The sequence below is a fragment of the Stomoxys calcitrans genome, chromosome 4, assembly GCF_963082655.1.
Source record: "Stomoxys calcitrans chromosome 4, idStoCalc2.1, whole genome shotgun sequence".
Classification (NCBI taxonomy): Eukaryota; Metazoa; Arthropoda; class Insecta; order Diptera; family Muscidae; genus Stomoxys; species Stomoxys calcitrans.
The window spans coordinates 171837577-171858787 of NC_081555.1; the positions used below are offsets into that span (position 1 = coordinate 171837577).

Genomic DNA, 21211 nt, shown 5'->3' on the forward strand with positions numbered 1-21211 from the left:
AAATTTGACTTCCAGCGGGCACCAACAAAACATATGGTGGTAGCCATAATTGTCAATTGGTGTCAGCTGGCTGTCTCTTTCGTTGACAGAGGCGAATTAAAACCATCAGATGGCGCTGGCGGTCTTCTATCCGCTAACAGATGTCGCTAGGGTCGCACATTAGGCCGCACACTACAAATACTAATGCATGAAAATCCTAACCTCAAAAAAATCACCCTTTATATCGATATCTATTATTAGATAGATATCGAATGCTGCTAATATCGGCAGTTTGTTAGCTCTAGTGTAAAGTGAATGTAAAGTTGTATAGGTAAGTTATCGATAATGCATGCAATAACAGACAACAAGAAATCAATTTGTGTTTGTTTGTCAGTTTGTTTGTGTGTTCTTCAAGACTCCTAGACTCAAAAACGACTAAACTGATTTTCATGAAATTTTCACTGATGGTGCATTACGATCCCGTGGTGAAAATAGGGTACTAAATTTTTTGATATCTGAATCTGGTATCCAAATGTCGGATGGGGTACCCAGGGAGGCCGCCCCACCTCCAAAACCTACTTAATATATATTTAGACCAATCACGACAATATGGGACTCAAATGAAAGGTATTTAAGATTAGAAAACATATCTGATATCCAATTGTCGGACCAGGTGTTAGGGGGACCACCCCAATCCCAAAAAACACCCCTAAATCGAGCATATTTACCGACCATGGCAATATGGGACTCAAATGAAAGGTAATTGCGAGTAGAATACGAATCTGATATCCAAATCTGGGGACATGTGTTTGGGGGGCTGCCCTCCCAAAAATACACTCCAAAGAGGACAAATTTTCGACCATCGCAATATGGGGCTTAAATAAAATTTGGTATTTGAGTGTAGAGTACGAATCTGACAACCACTTTCGGGACCAATTTTCTCGGGTCTACCCCTTCCCAAAAACACCGCAGAAACAGCAGTTATTTACTGACCATTGCAAAATGGGGCTAAAATAAACGTATTTGGGAGTTGAATACGAAACTGATATCCCAAAGTGTTTGGTCTATTTATAATTTTCTTTTACTTAAAACCCTTCATTTTACTTACATATTAATTTCTATTTTCACACAAATACTTAATGAATTGTAGGGAAGCCATAAAAGTCAGCGCAGATTGGTCTGGCCAGACCAATCTGCGCTTCCTAGCATTAAACTGTTTACTTTGGCAAAATATGCTCGACTGATCGATTTTTTTCTTCTCCAAAATCGATGGCAAGCCATAATCCAATTTGTATTTACGAAACGGAAAGTGTGTTTTATTTACTCACTAAGCGGATTTTCTCATTTAGCTTGTATGGAGAAAAATACTATCCTCGATTAGCTAAGCGGCTAATTTGATCGCCGTTTATAAAAACATATTGTGTCATCATTCAATTTGAATGACAAAACTAAAGCATGGCACATCATGATCGTGCTCATCGTGTGTATGTGTTGATTACATTTTTTGCCTAAAACGGTACATCGATTTTTTCTTTTCTTTGATTTTAGTTAATTTTTCATACTTTACTTCTCATTTCTAAACCTTAATTAATGATTACACATTTCTTTGTAAACGTTAAACGATAGACGTCATTCATCGAAAAAAATTAAATTAATTTAATTTTTCAGCCATGACTGTGTCACGTACCCCCATAGGAGGTCGCTCCACCTTTTCTCTGGAGTGGCAATTGATGCTGGCGGGCGCTGGCTGCTGGCGGTTGAGCTCCGGCTGTGGCTCAGTGGATGGGGCGCGGTTCTTTGCCAACACCTATTGCCAAAAAGGAGGGACAACAAAAAACTAAAATCAACCAGCTTGTGGATGGACAAATACAGCGGGTACGTAAACACTTGGAAATTAAACACACAGGACAATGTCTTACTCCCCAAACCATGGTACTCCCGTGGCGCACTACATCGGAGTACCCCAATCGAAAAAGAACTTGTCATCCTCCACATACTGACCATCATGGTTCCCCCAAGCCATCATGTCCACCGAGGAACCATCATGAAATTTGCTTTTCCAAAATAGCAAAAACAAAAAACATATGATTCTCTGAACTGTCGTTGTAGTGGTCACATTTGTATGTGGAGGTAAAATATGATGGTAACGCAGGGTTGTATTCACTAGTTGCCATAAAAAACGCGACTGTTCAAAACCAGATGTCGCTCTACTCCAATCAGACATAGGGTGACACGCTATAACTGATGGTTATGTGCACATCTGAAGAATACACCTTTGTTTGACCATACATCAGGTGTACCATGTAAACTCAGCATAAAGAGCAAGAACGCCATGTATTTATTCAAAGATTAAACGTTCTGGGTAGAGCTGGCTAACTATCGATAATTCCACCATTTAATATTTTCGATAGTTTTAATAATAAATATCGATACTATCGTTAATTTCCCAAAATTTCAAACGGAAATGAGAAGGAAAAATCGGGAGAGAAAACCAAGGATAACAAAATCAGTTGGAAGTCATGAGTGAAATCCTTGTACAAAATGTAAGTCTAATCGAATGAAAATTGTGCCCTCCATAGGCGCAATGTATCTTAAAGTATACATTCAGTGTCGTATTGCTTATTTTTATTTTGATTTCCAAAAAATTAAACTTTTGCGTAATATCCATCGGAAAAATATCAATCGATATTTTGCCAAAAAATTAAATATCGATAGTGCCATCGATATTTTGCCAGCTGTAGTTCTGAGGGCGAATTTCCGCATACGTGAACGAGTAAAATCGTTCGAAAACACTATTGTGAATTATGAATTTCTTTATTGAAAAATTTTGAAATTTAAGAACGCAAGTGTTTAAATCGATCGTAATTCCTAAAAAATGTGACTTAAGCAATTGTATAAAAGTGGCATCCATTAAATAGGACATGAAGTTTCATTCGATACGAAATCACACTCGAACACGTGTGCGGCAATTCGGTCACTGGGATGAAATAATTAAACGTTCTAGAATGGCAAAATTAAAATGGCTTATTTTGTGGATATTGGATTATATTGGATGTGTGTCAGTGCTGCCAACGTTTAAGTACAAAGCTTTTAGCGGGAAGAGCGTTTAATTTATCCATAAGCTAGCGAATCGGTTAGACTGGTAGATAAAACCACCCAGGAATTAATCTTCGAACAAAAATTCGTTCTTCGAGCGGTTGCGAGAATTAGGTTAATGGATAGAATTTTAGTGCAAAGTAATCCATATCACGCGATGAGGGATAATAACTGATTAATCGTGATTTGTACAATGTAGTTCGTAAAGCCCAAAAAATGAAAGTCGGCAGAATGGGCTCTGGCCAAAGCCCGCAACGATAGTATTTAAAGTTAAGTTGGAGCTCGGCTATAAAAAAGAAGTCCTTTCCCATAGAGCTTAAAAACTTGAATCGGACAGCAGTCATTTAAACACAAGACGTTTCTAATCAAACTGTAATAGCATCAAAGATTTATTTAGCTTAATCTTTAAGATTAACATTTTCGTTATTATTATTAATTGTTTTATATAAATTAAAAATGGAACGTTTTAAAGAAAATGCATCGGAGCACTTTCTAATCATCAGCATCATAATACGATACAATAAAAATAAAATAATAATATAATATAGTATTTATTTAATTATGTTAATTATGTCATAATTCCTATACTTTCTCATTGGAAATTATGTAGTAGAATATTTGTTGTTGCTGTTGTTGTTTTTAGTAAATGTATATAATTGCCCATTTGTGTGCTGTAGGTGAGGGCTCGCCCATTATTTTAAATCAACTAAATTTTGTTGTTTTTTTTTATTTATGCATGGGTGGGGATCCCCACCTTAACAACAACACTACCAGTTGTAAGACTTAAGGATTTGCTGTAAAGAAAAGCATAGTCGTTGAGGTCAAGAAGCCTAAAAAAGGATGTTGTTATTGTATGTGGTTGTAGTTAGAGAGAGAGAGAGAAAGAGTTTTTTGGTTGTGTTGCCTTGAGGTATAGAGGAGAGTAGGATTTTAATGGCCCAAAACAATGTTGGACAAATGCTTTGACATTAGTAGTAGTAGTAGTAGAAAAACAAGAGACTTTTGAGAAGAACATACACTATGTAGATGTACATTTATGTTGGGGGGAGAAGAGGGGGTATGCAGTAGGCCTTTATGAGATACTATTTGCATTTGTCGTATCACTAGTATTAATTGCACTATTATTTATTGCTACCAATTCGGGGACTGAAGAAGCCACACTGCTGGTTTGGCTCACTGTACGATTGTGTTCGGCAGCGGCGGCGGCCGCGGCGACATTGACAGTTTCATGTGTTGTTCCCTCGGTGACTGTTTCCGCTGCCGTTGGCGCTGCTACTGATTTGGTTGGGCTACCCTTGGTGGGCGAAGGTGTTGTCATTGGGGCAGCTTCTTCGTTTAATGAGGGGCTATGATTGTTGGTCCCAGGAGTACCAGGAAATACTGGAGGCACTGCATTCATTGTTGGATTTATAACGGGTGTCTGCACCATGGGCGTGGGAGGTGACTTGTTAGCAGGCAATTGAGTGTGGGTATTAGACATTTGCATGTGATATCTGAGATATAAAGAAAAATTTTTTTAAAGGGTTGATCAAAATTGTGCAGTGGGTTTTTCTATTTGTGTAAATTCAGAATAAAACTAGCAGAGACACAAACCGATTTGTACAGATGGCGCGTGAGAGTGTAACAGACGTATTAACAGAGCTCCACTGAGGGGTTGACACAGTGTTTTTAATCAGAAACAGAAATAAAAATTGATAATTTTATTAAATTTATCTATATTAATCACTTTTTATGCAAACCAAAAAAATACAGCAAGGAAATGAGGAGATACATTTTTCAGATACTGTGTTACTATGTTGCTACAGGACCTGAAAGATTTTCTAAATGTCATCTAGGAGATTCGGAGTTAATCCTTGTCACATTTTTTATACACACCACCGTAGGATAGGTATATTCATTTAGTCATTCCGAAATATTCATTTCCGACCCTATAAAGTATATATATTCTTGATCAGCGTAAAAAGCTAAGAAGATCTAGCCATATTCGTGCGCCTGTGTGTTGAAATCACGCTATAGTCTTTAAAAATAGAGATATTAATCTGAAGCTTTGCTCAGATTCATTTTTCTTCCATAAGCAGGTTAAGTTCGATATAGCCCCCATATAGACCCATCCGCCGATTTAGGGTCCTAGCCACATTTATTATCCGAGTTTGATGAAATTTGGACAGTGAGTTGCGTTAAGCCCTTCAAAATCCTTTTTAAATAGGTTCAGAACGGTTCAGATTTGGATATAGCTGCCATATAGACCGATCTCGCCATAGAAGGTTTTGGGCCCATAAAAGGAGCATTTATAGTCCGATGTCATCGACATTCGGTATAATGAGTTAAGTTAGGCACCTCGACATCCTTCTGCAATATGGCACAGATTGGTTCAGTTTTGAATATAGCTGCCATATAGACCGATCTCTCGATATAAGGTTTTGGGCCATAAAAGGAGCATTTATAGTCCGATGTCATCGAAATTCGGTATAATGAGTTAAGTTAGTCCCCTCGACATCCTTCTGCAATATGGCACAGATCGGTTCAGATTTCAATATAGCTGCCATATAGACCGATTTCTCAATTTATGGTTTTGGACCCATGAAAGGCGCTTTTATTGTCCGAACTCGCTGAAATTTGACACAGTTTGTTGTTTTAGACCCTTCAATATTCTTTTTCAATTTGGCTCAGATCGGTTCAGATTTGGATATAGCTGCCATATAGACCGATCTCTCGATTTAAAGCCTTGGCCCCATAAAAATGCGTATTTTTAATTCGATTTCGTTGAAATTTGACACAGTGGCTTATGCTTTTCGACATCCGTATCGTATATGGTTTAGATTGGTCTATATTTGGATATAGCTACCAAAAAGACCAATATTTTGTTCTGCAAAATTGAACAATGACTTGTACTTGTTAGTATTTGGTCCAAATCGGAAAATATTTCGATATAGCTGATATGGGGCATAAGGTATAAATTTTTCATTGGATTTTGACGAAAGGTGGTTAACATATATGCCCGAGGTGGTGGGTATTCAAAATTCGGCCCGCCCGAACTTAACGCCTTTTTACTTGTTTTTCATATTCTTGCGATTTTTCAAAACCCCTCTCTGCTTGCTCATAGGCATTGTATTAAATAGCAGCGGGGTTACTTCTCTCATATCAATAAGTGATGTCAGATACAAGTTTTAGTTTAATAATAAAGGGCCTCCTTCCTTCCAGGTCCGAACGTTCTTGCTGGGATTTGACCCCGATCAGCGTCATAGGATGATTTCGTCTTAACACAACTAATTCTATTTTTTATTTCTGTTAAGTATTAACATTTGTGTCTCGCTCTCTCTCTCTCTCTCTGTACAAAGCGGTTTGTGTCTCTGCTAGTTGTATTAGGCATTAAGCTTTGTACATATGGTTTTTTAAAGACTTACTTGTATATGTTTTCAGTGGATTCCACTACACCCTGTGTTAAGTTCAAACTGCGTCCTTTGATGCCATTCTCTTTAGATGGTGGAGACCACCAGTTAACAACACGTCCCACCACGGGTACATGGCGCAGTATACCTTCTTGCCAGAGTTTCTCATCACTTTCGCGCTGTAAATCAGCAGTAGCAGCCTCAATGCCCTATAAAAAGAACACAAGTTAAGAATTTGTTTTTTTTTTTTAATTCAAATTTCTTACCCTTTTGACTATCTCCGACATGGTATCCAAAACTCTAGAATTCTCTTGGACATTTCTACCCACCGATACCACCAAATCCAATAATTCATCCACATCGGTTTCATGTGTTACCATGCCAAAACGTACACAAATCAGACCATCCGGACCCTCGCCCAATGAGAAGGCATTATCGGTGGCCTTTAGAGACTCTACCAAATCGGCATTCAGTTTATTCAGTTCCGTCTTGGCTTGATCGGTTAGTAATGACTCCCAGCCATCGGGTACAAAACGTACACCACCCATGCCAGCCCATTCGGGTAGATTAACCAAACGTAATACCTCACTTTTCTCTACCAAATGCATAAACGTGGCTTTGTGCTTGATGGTGGCCCTTAAGATATCCACATGAGTTTCTAAACTTTGTGCCAAATTTTCTAGATTTTCCGCAGTGGGTGGCTGTTCACCCAAGCTCAACTCCAAGGGACAATAGCGTATACAAGTTCCATGAGTGGCATGCTCAATGATTTCGAAATCGAACTAAGGAAAAGATTTGTAACTCAAAATCAAAAACAAATTTCTAGGCTACTTACATTTGGGCAATCCCTTTGTAAAATCTGTCCTAGCCAAGAATTCAAGCGATCAAAATAGGAGGCATTGCTAACCTTCTCCAAAGACTTAACAGTATCCGAAGTACGGCTGTTATCATTGTCAGGGGGGGAGTTTGTGGTTACAGTAACGCTGCCATCAAACTGAAACACCACAACAGGGGCAGCGGTTTCAAAAAGCAACTGTGAACAAATTAAAAAGAGTAGAAAAGCGTTGCCCTTTCACAGCAAAATAAACCAAAAACTTACATTAACATCCAAGGGTTTATTAATTACGTCCGATAAAGATTTTCCGGACTGGGCACCCGGAGGACGGCTCTGAAAAATGTTTTTAGTTTAAATTAGTTTTGTTTTTCTCCAAAGTGGAGTCATTTACCAAAACTTTAATGCCTTCACACTCCGAGGCCATTTCAAAGAGTATACTGCATGTCTGAAAAGCTACATGTATGCGTTCCGAGATAGCATCACGACCCATAGCCTGTAAGCTGGTCCACAAGGCCAAGGAATTGAGACGCCGCGACAGTATGGGATCCTGATCAAAGGTATTCAAGGCAGAATTGTGTAGCTGGCGATGCAAGAGCTATGCAAGCAAAGAAGGAATAGTAAGTCGTAGAGTAGATAAGGGTAGATTTGTTTGTTGTCTTACCACAATCGGTAAACTGGGTATACCCAACCAACTGCCCAAGGATAATGTAATCGAATCCACCAATGAACTTATCTGTAAATAGGGAAAACATTATAGGTAACAAGTTTTGAACTTCAAGCAAAACTCTAGACTTCGGAAACAATATGGGAAAGATCTTGCGATTCAGTTCCATAAGATGAGCATTCATTCAAGTGTTTGCTAAAGAAAAAATCGTTGAATATATTTTCCTACATTTCCCATGACTTTTAAAACAAATTTCCAATTTCTTAAACTGTTTAAAAATATTCTTTCCTCAATCACCTTCAAATGACCTAGCAAAACATTCACTTACCACACCTGGTCCTTGAGAGCACACCAACGCTGCCAATCCATGACCGGTGGCATGCAGCCAAAGATTATTCGTCTTACAGATTTCATGCATGCGCACCAGATTATCCACATAACCACACAGAGAGGCTCCCACGTCAGCAATCACCAAAAGGGGTGTACGATTCGAGGATAAATCGATTTGTATTTGCCTTTGCAACACCGATAAATCCATGGTGCCAAATGTGGTATTTGCCGGTATGAGACGTATCGCATCCAATGGTATGCCCAATTGCCTACAGGCATATTGTAAACGCAAGGGCGTTGTATTCTCCGATATATACAAACAGGGCTGCGCCAAGGCTGGTATACCACCTTCTAAGTAGCCAGGACAACGTGAGACTATAGCCAGCCGCACAACACGCAGAATTGCATCGGCATTGTCATTGTGAAAACTACTGGACGGATCCATGAAACGAAACAAGGTGCCCAGCCAGTGTGTGGTATCGCCAGCGATACTGCCCGTAACTCGCACCAATTGTTTACGATCCAAATGTGACAAATAGGCCACTATGCTATGAGATATCAGGGCCAAATGTGAAACATCATCCAGAGCGGGCAAAGGGAATTCGGGCTCCTCCTCCGAATCGGTATAGGCTATAAGTATCTCTAAGGATTTAAGAATTTCCGATGGAGGTTTTCGTGTGCCATGAAGTTGTTGCAGCAAATTTGCTGTGGCTGTTAAAGGAACCGTACTGGCAGCATTGGTTTGTTGTGGGCCATTACCATCGGTATTCAGTGTTAAATTTTGCAACACATCCATAGTTGGCGCCGTGGGGCTAGCATCCATGGGTACAGCTTTGACATTTTCCAAACGTTGCAGCACTTGTGATGTTTTTAGCTCCAATTCGGCTAAGCCAGAACGAATCTGTTGGGAGGAAGTAAAATGGATGTTTTTTGCTAACAGTTTTATCTTGCTTTTTAGGTTTTTTTTTGAACTTACGCTTGAAGCTGCTATTTCATTTATGGCTTCTTTCTTATCATCATCACTTGCACCGGACATTGTGGCTTTCTACTTGCCGTCGCGAACAGTGTTGTTTATTCGATAAGGAATTTCTCTCTTTCTCTCTCTTAAGCTTTGTTTTTGTAAATTACCCTAAAAATAGAGGGGAGTTCTATGTTAAAAAAAAGTTGATTCGCAAAACGCCAAAAAATTCAAAATATATCCAAATTTTCTAAAGTACAGATTAGAAAATATGGTGAAATGAAATGGTCACTGTAAATTTCCACAATATTAAAAAAAATCTGTATAAAATCTAAAGAAACAAGTAAAACGACGTTAAGTTCGGCCGGGCCGAACTTTGGATACCCACCACCTCGGGTTTATATGTAAACGACCTTTCATCAAAATCCGGTGAAAATTGCATACCTCATTTCCAATAGCAGTAATATCGAAATAGGTTCCGATTTGGACCAAATACTAATAAGTACAGTAGCTATATCTTAAAATAAACCGATCTGAACCATATACGACATGGATGTCGAAAAGCCTAACCTAAGTCACTGTGCCAAATTTCAGAGAAATCGTATCATACATGCGCTTCTCATGGGGCCAAGACTTTAAATCAGGATATCGGTCTACATGGCAGCTATATTCAAATCTGAACCGATCTCGGCCAAATTGAAGAGGGATATCGAGGGTTCTAACACAACTCACTGTCCCAAATTTCGGCGAAATCGCACAATAAATGAGCCTTTTATGGGCCAAGACATTATAAAGAGATATCAGTCAGATATTTCCAAGTCTGGCCCGATTTGGGCCAAGTTGCAGAAAAATATCGAAAAGCCTAACACAAAGCACTGTCCCAAATTTCGCCGAAATCGGACAATAAATGCGCCCTTAATGGGCCCAAAACCTTATATCGAGAGATCGGTCTATATGCCGGGTGTATTCAAATCTGGACCGATCTGGGCCAAACTGAAGAAGGACGTCGAAGGGACTATCTAAACTCACTGTCTCAAATTTCGGTGACATCGGACAATAAATGCGCCTTTTATGTCTCCAAAACCTTAAATCGAGAGATCGATCTATATGGCAGCTATATTCAAATCTGCACCAATCTGTGCCATATTGCAGAAATATGTCAAGGGGCTTAACATAATTTACTGTCCCACATTTCGGCCCACAACTTTAAATCGAAAAATCGGTCTATATGGGAGCTATATTCAAATCTGTACCGATCAGGGCCAAATTGAATAAACATGTTGAAGGCCACAAGACAACTCATTGTCCCAAATTTCAGCAAAATCGAATAATAAATGTGTCTTTTATGGGCCTATAATCCTAAATCGGGGATCGGTCTATATGGCAGCTATAACGAATTCTGAACCGATCTAGGCCAAATTAACCAAGGATGTTGAAGGGCCTCACACAACTCACTGTCCCAAATTTCAGCAAAATCGGACAGTAAATACGCCTTTTATGGGTCTAAGCCCGTAAATCGGCGGATAGGTGTATATGACAGCTATATCCAAATCTAGACCGATCTGGTCCAAATTGACAAAGGAAGTCGACGGGCCTAACACAACTCAATGTCCCAAATTTCATCTAAATCGGATAATAAATGTGTCTCTTATGGGCCTAAGATCCTAAATCGGGGGATCGGTCTATATGGCAGCTATAGCCAAATCTGGACCGATCTAGGATGTCGAAGGGCCTGACACAACTCACTGTCCCAAATTTCAGCAAAATCGGATAATAAATGTGGCTTTTATGGGCCTAAGACCCTATATCGGAGAATCGGTCTATATGGCAGCTATATCCAAATCTGGACCGATCTGGGCCAAATTGAAGAAGAATGCCGAGCGGAGTATCATAACCCACTGTCTCAAATTTCAGCAAAATCGGATGATAAATGTGGCTTTTATGGGTCTAAGTCCCTCAATCGGCGGATCGGTCTATATGGGGGCTATATCAAGATATAGTCCGATATAGCCCATCTTCAAACTTAACCTGCTTATGTACAAAAATAGAATCTCTGCAAAGTTACAGCTTAATTTTTCCTATTTTTAAAGACTGTAGCGTGGTTTCAACAGACAGAGGGACGGACATGGCTAGATCGTCTTAGATTTTTACGCTGATCAAGAATATATATACTTTATAGAGTCGGAAATTGATATTTCGATGTGTTGCAAACGGAATGACAAAATTAATATAACCCCATCCTTCGGTGGTTGGTATAAAAACGTGGATTTGTTATTTCAAAAAATTTACCAAATTCGTTTAATAATTTAGGACTCTTTCAGAAATTTACGAATTTGATTTTTTAAATTTAATTTTTTTTTTAAATTTACGATATTTTAATGAAATTTTTTTTTTAAATGTAAAATTTTTTTTTAACTTAGACTCGAAAAAACCTAGCCGAAGGATATGTAGTTGGGTTGAATCATGACATAATTAGCAGGTAGTGTACCGTAAACAGATGATGACAATTTTTTCTCGCGAAGTGCACTATCTTTTAACGAGTTTTGGTTGTGTGTGTGTGTGTGTGTGTTAAGAACCATGCTCACACTAACAACCAAAAATAGCGCGGACTAGTAACATACACAAAATTAGAGTTGCTCTAATCACTAATTTTGACAGATAGTGCACTCAATATTTTGTTGTTGGGCAACTGCCACTACCTGTAAATTAATATATTGGGTTGCCCAAAAAGTAATTGCGGATTTTTTAAAAGAAAGTAAATGCATTTTTAATAAAACTTAGAATGAACTTTAATCAAATATACTTTTTTACACTTTTTTTCTAAAGCAAGCTAAACGTAACAGCTGATAACTGACAGAAGAAAGAATGCAATTACAGAGTCACAAGCTGTGAAAAAATTTGTCAACGCCGACTATATGAAAAATTACTTTTTGGGCAACCCAATAGGTTGAACCATATGGTACATACATTAAAGTTTTTGGATTCAATTGTTAAGTGTCTAGATAGGAGCAGGGAAGCCAACTTAGTGCTTTTCGCACAAGATTTGGTGCTTTTTAGTTCGCCAAAAACCCGAAAAGTTACCACCTAATGCCGAACGAAAAATGACACCTCTTCGTAAAAAAGTCATAAATGGCTGAACACATAATCAATGTCGCTAACATTACGACGTCGACAGCAATTTTGTACCCCAAATTTAACAAGCGATTTGAAAATTCTTTTTCTGACGGCGGACTTTAAGGATCTTTCCAATATGATGACATCAAGTTATTGTTGTTAAGCTCTTGTAAGTGGGTAAGCTGGTTCTGAACCGATCAGGGGGGCCATTCGTTATTTTAAGGCACCAAAGAGCCGGTGCCGCCCGGCCCCTCACTAAGACTCTACGCTCGATACCGCTGATTGTCCGCTACTGCGGTTGCAGCTACTCTGTATATAGCAATCCATTTGCATTTACGCTTCTCGTGACAGCGATGAACACCACACACATCGCACCTCAAAGTTCGAGTCTGCTAGGTGCTCACAAATATTCCGTGTCGAAGAGACATTAAGTGTTCTGTAATAGTTGGTGCTAGTAAACTTTACTCCATAGACATTTAGCTTAAAGATTGCAAACATGTTGCACCTGAAGAAATTGACCTTCCCGAGCAAACCAGGGTAGTTCTGGGCCAATTATAGTCCGGCAGATGCAACCGCCTCAACTCCTACGAAGCAAGTATTGATTAATAACTTGCAGGATATGTATCCCAATTGTGATCTGGAACCAAACGACACACGTAACCTGTTTAACTGCACAGACCAGACCCACTCGTCTCAGACGCAGATTCCTCCGAACGCACCCCAATTTAGTCGCAGAGTTCTTGGTTTGAATATTAAACAGAATCAAGCAGACGAAAGATAGAACACAACGAACTGCTACAACAACAACATGTGGCTGACGTTTTAATGTTTTTAAAATTTTTTTGCAAGTAAGGTATGTCGGATATGTTGTCTACGTTGAGGTCTGAAGCCACGATAGTACATAAAACGCACCTTCATCACATGACGCTCTACGTCTTCTCGGTAGTGGCGGTTGAATGTAGCCACAACCCAGATGTTTCAACAATATGAACAGTTTACTTTGTTGATTACCTTATTAAATCATCCAGTTTTCATATACTAAGTTTATTGATTGCGTGGCATAGGTCTTTTATGTTCCAAAAAGGCAATAGGTTGTTAGAATAAAATCAAAAAATGTTAAAATATCTGATATATGCAAATGATTCTTTAAGCAAAAACGCCCAATTTTTTTTTAATTACCGGCATTGCGGAATGTTTAACATTAAATTGTTTAATAATTTTCAAATTTCAATTTGTGCATGAGAATAACACTCGGGCCTATGCAATTGCAATCATGTTCTTCAGATCACTTCTAAGATATACATTACAATTCATTTGGTGGGTGGTACGTGGGGGGGGGGCCTTTTTACCAACCAAGTCATGTTCTTTGAATTGTTCATTTACCTTCTAAATTGTTATCTGTTGTGTGCCTCCCTATGGCACGCATTTATTTGCAGAACACTTGCGTTGCTTGGATATAATTGTCTCTTAACGATAAGGTAATGACTAAATAATATCGGTCAGTATGAAGTGGAGAAAATTTCGGCAATTTGAAGGGTCATCATATTAACGGTACGGCAAGTAGTCTATGAAAATCAATAGTAACCCAGTTGGTCAGTTGGGGGAAAAAATTCTGAGGATATTTGCAATGTTAATACGGGGTAAATGTATTTTATTCCCCAATTTTGCGTAAAAAAACAATTTTTCCACTTGCATTTTGGATCCGAATTTGATTCATATCTCTATAGGCTGTGTTGTCGTGGTGCTTAACAATTTTCGTTTGGTCTTTTACCTTTGCTTAATTCGCTTTTGGGTTGATTGATAATTTATCATCGAAATGTTGTGTATTTTATCTTAATTAATATCGAATATTTACACTTGTTCTTATTTCACTGGCAGAGGAATAGATTTTTTTCCTATTTTATTTTTTCTTTATTTTCGTAAACGTCAGAGGCAAAAATCTACACGCAAAAGGTCTCCAATCTCCTCCGGTAATAAACAAATAAAGTTGGTGAATAAAAATCGAATAATCGAGTAGTCGATTATGACATCGAGTAGTAGACTTTGTTTTGGTTCAGTTTTGCCCAGTGGAATGGTATGCGAAAATGCACCACGGAATGATAACATGAGAACGATGTTATTTTTGTCAGAATGCAGTCAGATTGTTGTTGTAGCCACATACTTGCATGACTTAATTATAAATAGGTAGTGTACCGTAAAAAGCTGAGTACAATTTGTTCTCGCGAAGTGCACTATCTGTCAACGAGTTTTGGTTGTGTGTGTGTGTGTTTATAGTTAAGAACTATACATACAAACAACTAACAATGGCACGAACAACGACAAATGGCGCGAACTAGTAACATACTTTAAATCCGAGTGTAGTAATTAATGATTTTGATAGACAGTGCACTCAATATTTTGTTGTTGGGCAACTGCCACTACTGGTAAATTAATATATCTTGCATGTTTTCGTAGTTGTTACGTTTTTGATGAACAAATAATCTTGGTATGCGTTTTTAGATCTCCTAAGCAATTAACGCGCAATCCTTTTAGTGCAATATTGGGGAAATATTCCCAAGCACTCATTTGTTTCTCGTCCAGGGGTGTAATGCGCAACTCTTCTAGAAGAGTATTTTAGCAATCTTCCAAAAAACACCCATTTGCTACTCGGCTACATGATTCTTGCGCGATTTTAAGATCTTTCTAGACTCTTCACACTTTCTCTTAGCACCCCATATGAAAGATTCGCGGCAAATTCTTCGAGAAGATTCGTCTTGATGACACGACTCCTCATGATGGAGGTATCGTCTACGACTCTTAGACGAATAGGTTTGCAAGGTGGCGATTTCACCATATGGTTTTTCAAGGCGGATTTAAAAAGGTGGTCTCAAGCAAGCAGTTGTTAACAGCCGACCAGGTTTGATGGAATTAAGATGTCAGATTTTTGTTTGCATTCTCTTTGTTGTAATCTTCTTTCTCGCTTGTTGTATGCTCATGTATTCACACGTATACAAACACGCACGCAAATTTCTTTGCGTGTGTTGGCGAACCGTAGATCAGCTTGATGGCGGATTGCACCATATGATTTGTTTTTTTTTTTTTTAGTACAAATGAGACCATTTGTTACGCCATGATGGTCTTCAGATGTTTTACAAATGAGACAAACTTCAAATAATTGCGCCATGTGATTTCCGGTGCATAGACCTGGAGCTCAATTCTCTTTCTATGAAAACACAAAATGAAAAGGTTTTTTTTTAAGTTTTCATTACATGTTTGATTTCTACTTTTGGTAAAAATAAAATAAAAAGACATTTTGACAGCATATTTTTAAATGAATATGAAAATGAAAATATTTTTTTTAAATTTATGTTTTCATAGAAAGAGATTAAACCTGGGTGAATGACTGTCAGAATATGGTAGTTGCCAGCCGGTGAACATTTTATAACCCGGATAAAACGAAAGATTAACTATTTCACAAAGGCTGGTACTATGTTCGCTTTTCGTGAAATTTTTTTCGTAATTACTTTTTTAAGATAATAGATTTTAAAGCCAAAAAATTTACTGATTTCATTCAGTAAGACATTCCCCAATAACTTATGAATAAAAACATTAGGTTATCATTGAAATTTTTGTAGTGTTTCAAAAAAGTAATCGCGAAAAAAAAGTATTTTCAACTGTGTGAACATTGAAACAGCCATAAAACTACAGAAACCTTCTTAAAAAACCAAATTTTCGTCGGTATAGCAGTGTACTCAGTTGTTTTCGAAATAGTTGTGAAAAACTATAACAAATTATTTATTGTTTTGGAACATAATTACAGGGAATTTTTGCTACCAACACAATCTTTCCCTCATATTATATTTATATATTTTTTTTTTGTTTCCAAAGCGAAGAAAAAGATTTTTTTCACACAGTTTTCATTTTAAGTTTATATGGAATTAGGCAGTTGATCATGTGAAAAGGCGAACAGAGTATCAATCAAGGTATATTCATTTGCAGGTAGGAGCAGTTGCACAACAACATTTTGCAACTCTGATTTTGTGTTTACTACAAGTTCGCGCCATTTTTCGTCGTTTGTGTGTGCGTAAGGCTCTTAACTATGATGCATACACACATTCAAAATTTTTTGATAGATAGTGCACTTCGCGAGAAGAAATTATACTCAGCTGTTTGCTGTACACTACCTGGTTATTATGTCATGGTATCCACCCTAATAAATATATGTTGAGGTGATGCGTTGGCAGCACTTTATCTGTCTCCCAATCCAGATGGATGAAAAATTGAACGATATGTGTACAATATTTCTAAGGCAATATGGCAATACCATAAGTACACAAGAAATCATTTCCGTTAATTCAAGAATGGAAATTGGAGTACTGGCGAATGTTGTTCTTGGGAATTTACACCACTTCAATAACGCATGTTTTAGGCAGGTTTTCAATCAGCATTTCACATGCATTTTGACGGGCAACAAAATCACGTTCAGTTAATTCTTGCATAACAGTCAATCTATAGGAATGAAATTTAAGGTCTTGATGGAGAATTCATCGATCAGCGGTCTCAGAAATACTCATAGCAGCTGCGTGTTTGCGAGCCGAACGCACAGCTGACTGCCTCTTTCTTTCGATATTTTCCGAAGTTCTGATGATATGTTGAAGTGCATTTCTGAGTTAAGCGACACTTGCACACTGCCGAAATGAGTAAACCAACCATAGAAACGAATAACGGCCAGGAACAAGTCTGTGAGGAGGAATTTCAAAGGGAGCGGGGAAGGCACGTTACGTGAACAACAAGTGGGCAACCGTTAGAAAATAAGCTATCAACGCCGAAGGCCCTCTACTCTCTAGACCAGAGCATTTTGGCAATTGACAGGAGAGAGAAACAAACTTGGGGACTTTCTCCTACAGATGCGCCCCCTCTCGACCGTCTACCCGTCCAAATCACAGCTCGGCAGTTTTTTCAAGTAAGTAAGGCGCACCCTGTATATAATTGATTGTTTTCACATTCTAACCCTATTTAGCCATATCCTATCGTCTGTCTGTCGAGGGCACGCCATTTAGTGTAGTGAAGTGGAATGAGAGCAAGAGTAAAAGCTGAGAATTGCACAAATATGTACACAGTGTAGAAGAAGAAATTATACATTTTAATTGAAATTGGGACTTTGAGATTCGATCTGTGTGGTGTTCATCCCTGTCACGAGAAGCTTAGCAGCGATCTACCGTCGCGTCCACAGCGGATAATGATATGCTCCATAAAGATAAGTTGCAAAGGCAGTCGCGGACAATCAGCGGTGTCGAGCGGAGAGTCTTAGTGAGAGGTTAGGCGGTACCGGCTCTTGCGTAAATACCAGAAGTGTTTTATTTACCCATTAAGAGGATTTCCTCGCTTAGTTTGTATGGAGAAAAATGCTATCCCCGATTAGCTAAACGGGTAGTCTTATCGCCGTTTATTTAAACATATGGTGTCATCAATTTATGTATTCGTAAGTTTTATTTATCCATAAACTAGCGAATCCGCTAGATTGGTAAACAATGAGCCTATGATGCTCCATATGATGAGGCGAGTTATTGGCGCATTTAAATAACCAATGTGCACCCTCTTCCTGCGGCGATCGGTTCTTTGGATCGGAACAAGCTTGCTCACCTACCGGAGCTTGACGAGGACCGCCACTTACACATGCAAATGTGGCTACAACAACAACGAGCGAGAAGAGTGGCTTCAGTCTAGTCTGTAAGGGTTGGTATTGTGTTCTGCTTTCGGAATAGTCGCGGAAATTTTTAATTGTTCCGCGAGCGGAATTTCACTGGAATCAAAGGTTTTTGTTTCCGCCGACGCGTTTTTTATATGAAGTTTGACTGCATACCGCTCGAAAAGTTGAATAGAATACTCTGCTTAGGGAGGATCCATTAGCTAATGCCACTGAGTGAGATTACATGTAATGACATGGGGTTGTTGAAAGAGAGAGAGAGAACAAAAGATGACCATAACTAAGTGTTTGCGTACTTTTCCAGTAAACAATTTCAGGACAATGCTGCAAATTTCTGCTTCCAGGGGCTCAAAAGTCAAATCGGAAGATCGATTTAAATGGGAGCTATATCATGTTTTTGACCGATTTGGGTCGTACTAGGCGCAGTTATCGGAAGTCATAACAGATTACTATGTGCAAAATTTCAGCCACATCGAACAAAATTTGCGGCTTCCAGGAGCTCAAGAAGTCAAATCGGGAGATCGGTTTATATGGGAGCTATATCAGGTTCTTTACCGATTTAAACCGTACTTAGCACAGTTGTTAGAAGTTATAACAGAACACTATGTGCAGAATTTCAGCCTAATTGGACAAAAATTGCGGCTTCTAGAGGCTCAAGAAGTCAAATCGATAGATCTGTTTATATGGGAGCTATATCCAAATCTGAACCGATTTGGCACATTTGCAAGTGTAAGTGTCTGTGCATAATTTCAAGCGGCTAGCCTTACGCTTTCGACCGCTATCGTGATTTCGACAGACAACGGACATACATGGCTATTTCGACTCAGAATGTCGAGACGATCAAGAATACATATACTTTTTGGGGTCCTAGGTCAATATTTCGAGGTGTTACAAACTGAATGACTAGATTAGTATACCCCCATCCTATGGTGGTGGGTATAAAAATGGGTGCTGTTTTGCATGGTAGCCTTTAACTCTTAATCCAGCAGTAATGGAGCTATAGGGAAATGCCTTTAAGTCAATGCTAGACAGCATATCGATATGTTTATAAATGTATAGTGGCTTTTATAACACCTCGAAATATTCTTCTAAGACCCCATTAAGTATATACATTCTTGACCATCATGATATTTTTATTCGATTTAGACAAGGCCGTCCGTCTGTCGGAAGCACTCTAACTTCCGAAGGAGTAAAGCTAGGCGCTTGCACAATTACTTCTTATCAGGGTAGTTCGATTGGGATTGTAAATGGACCATATCGGTCTACATTTTGATATAGCTGTCATATAAACCGATCTTGAATCTTGACTTCTTGAGCCACTAGAGGGCGCAATTCTTATCCGATTTGGCTGAAATTTCGCACTAAGTGTTTTGTAATGACTTTCAACAACTGTGCTATGTATAGTTCAAATCGGTCAATAACCTGATATAACTGACATATAAACCGATCTTGGATCTTGACATCTTGAGCCACTAGAGGGCGCAAATTTTTATCCAATTTGGCAGAAATTTTGCGTGAAGTGTTTTGTTATGACTTCCAACAGCTGTGCTAAGTATGGTTCAAATCAGTCCATAACCTGATATAGCTGCCATATAAACCGATCTTTGATCTTCACTTCTTGAGCCACTAGAGGACGCAATTTTCGTAAGATTTGGCTGAAATTTAGCATGAAGTGTTTTGTTATAACTACCGATAACCGTGCTAAGTATGGTTCAAATCGTTCTATAACATGATATAGCTGTCATATAAACCGATCTTCTTAAGCCTTTTGCTTTTTTATATCCTCCACATAGGATGGGGTCATACTAATTTCGTGATTCTGTTTGTAACGCCTCGAAGTATGTGTCTGAGACTCCATAAAGTTTATTTATTCTTGACCGTCATGTCATTTTAAGTCCATCTAGCCATGTCCGTCCATCTGGTCGTCCGTCTGTCCGTCCGTCTGTCCGTCCATTTGGTCGTCCGTCTGTCCGTCCGTCTGTCCGTCCGTCCGTCTGTCCGTCCATCCGTCCGCCCGTCTGTCCGTCCTTCTGTTCGTCCGTCTGTCCGTCCGTCGCTCCGTCTGTCTAATAATACTTTTTCTTAGTGTAGATCGGTTGGGATTGTAAATCGGTCCATGATATAGCTGCCATATAAACCGATCTTGGGTCTTGACTTCTTGAGCCTCTAGAGGGCGCAATTCTCGTACGATTTGACTGAAATTTTGCACTTGGTGTTTTGGTATCACTTCCAATAACTGCTCTAAGTATGGTTCAAATCGGTCCATGTTTTGATATAGCTACCATATAAACCGATCTTGGGTCTTGACTTCTTGAGCCACTAGAGGGCGCAATTCTCATCCGATTTGGCAGAAATTTTGTTCAACGGCTTCTCTCATGACCTTTGACATACGTGCCTAATATGGTCAGAATCGATCAATAGCTTGATACAGCTCCCAAATAAACCGATCTCCCGATTTTGCTTTTGAGCCCCTACAAGGCGCAATTATTTTCCGAATGAACTGAAATAATACACAATGACTTCTACAATGCTCAGTATTTATTTATAGACCGAATTGGACTATAACTTGATATAGTTCTAATAGCATAACGATTCTTATTCAATATTTTTTGTTTGTCTAAAAAGAGATACCGCGCATAGAACTCGACAAATGTGATCCATGGTGGAGGGTGTATACGATTCGGTTCAGCTGAACTTAGCACGCTCTTACTTGTTATGTTTTAATATTTATTTTTTATTTATCAAACTCATATGGTAATTAAAAATCCCTTGACCATTATTCGCTTGTTTAACTCTTCTCTTTCATATTCTCTTTTCGGTCTGATTTTAATTACACATTTCCTAGCCATTTGTAGACTGAATGATGCCAATTAATAACTTGATTGACTCCAGTGCAAATTTTCGTCCCAGACCAAGACGCCTTGAAGGATGCCTTAAGCAGCAGTAAATATTGTCGTCCTTTTGATGTCTGGCCAAAAAGGTGGAAGAAATGTGCAAATTCATCATTACGATGACATAAAATGTCAAGGCTGCCAAAATATTGGTTGAGCCAATTCATGGCTCAGAATATAGCCCCAAACAGGTAGAACGAATGAATGAATGGATGGTTGCATCTTAGTCTTTTGCCACGTTAATGGGCAGGGAAGCCTTTAATCCCCAA

General features: G+C 38.7%; 1 protein-coding gene across 2 annotated transcripts; it reads right to left on the reverse strand.

Annotated features, from left to right (window-relative positions):
* Nucleotides 1-3786: 3786 nt before the first annotated feature.
* On the reverse strand, nt 3787-14328 carry LOC106090553 (pyridoxal-dependent decarboxylase domain-containing protein 1). Of its 2 annotated transcripts, none has more exons than XM_013256788.2 (10): nt 14137-14328; nt 9270-9422; nt 8292-9194; nt 7961-8032; nt 7691-7894; nt 7564-7632; nt 7300-7497; nt 6731-7246; nt 6480-6673; nt 3787-4568 (listed from the first exon to the last, which is right to left on the reverse strand). In XM_013256788.2, exons 2-10 carry the CDS (start codon nt 9327-9329, stop codon nt 4148-4150), a joined length of 2637 nt encoding a protein of 878 aa, XP_013112242.2. In that variant the 5' UTR covers nt 9330-9422; nt 14137-14328; the 3' UTR covers nt 3787-4147. The 2 variants fall into 2 exon arrangements, with proteins under 2 accessions (XP_013112242.2, XP_013112243.2); XM_013256789.2 differs by lacking the exon at nt 14137-14328 and adding an exon at nt 13749-13835.
* Between the last annotated feature and the right edge of the window lie 6883 nt (nt 14329-21211).